Raw genomic sequence first — 351 nt, forward strand, 5'->3', positions numbered from 1 at the left:
TTGCTGCTGTGCTGACACACCGCCGCTGCTGTCGCTGCTGCAATTGCTGCTGCTGCTGCTGCTGCTGCTGCTGCTGGTGAGGGTGTTGTGTTGTATGCGTTTGGGGTGTATGTACAGTCCGTGTCTGGGGGTGTCCGCCTCACTGTGCTGCTGCCGGCCCTCTTGCAGTTCCTTTACGATCCAGAGCCGTAAGAAACCAGCTGCTGCTGCTGCTGCTGCTGCTGCTGCTGCTGTTGCTGCTGCTGTGGTTGCCGGTGGCGGTGGTGTTGCTGCTGCTGCTGCTGCTGCTGTGGTTGCTGCTGGTAGTAGCGGTGGAGATGCTGCTGTTGCTGGTGGTGATGGTGGTTCTGC

General features: G+C 60.4%; 1 protein-coding gene across 1 annotated transcript in view; it reads right to left on the reverse strand.

Annotated features, from left to right (window-relative positions):
* Positions 1-351, reverse strand: part of EMH_0007300 (uncharacterized protein) — a gene marked incomplete at both ends in the record, with an annotated part of 2538 nt that overhangs the window by 1711 nt on the left and 476 nt on the right. Inside the window, one exon of the mRNA XM_013497956.1 lies at positions 1-349. Within this exon, the coding sequence (XP_013353410.1) occupies positions 1-349 (349 nt within the window). The remainder of the gene's footprint in view (positions 350-351) is intronic.

The sequence above is a fragment of the Eimeria mitis genome, genomic scaffold (genome assembly GCF_000499745.2).
Source record: "Eimeria mitis Houghton genomic scaffold, Emh_scaff305, whole genome shotgun sequence".
NCBI lineage: Eukaryota > Apicomplexa > Conoidasida > Eucoccidiorida > Eimeriidae > Eimeria > Eimeria mitis.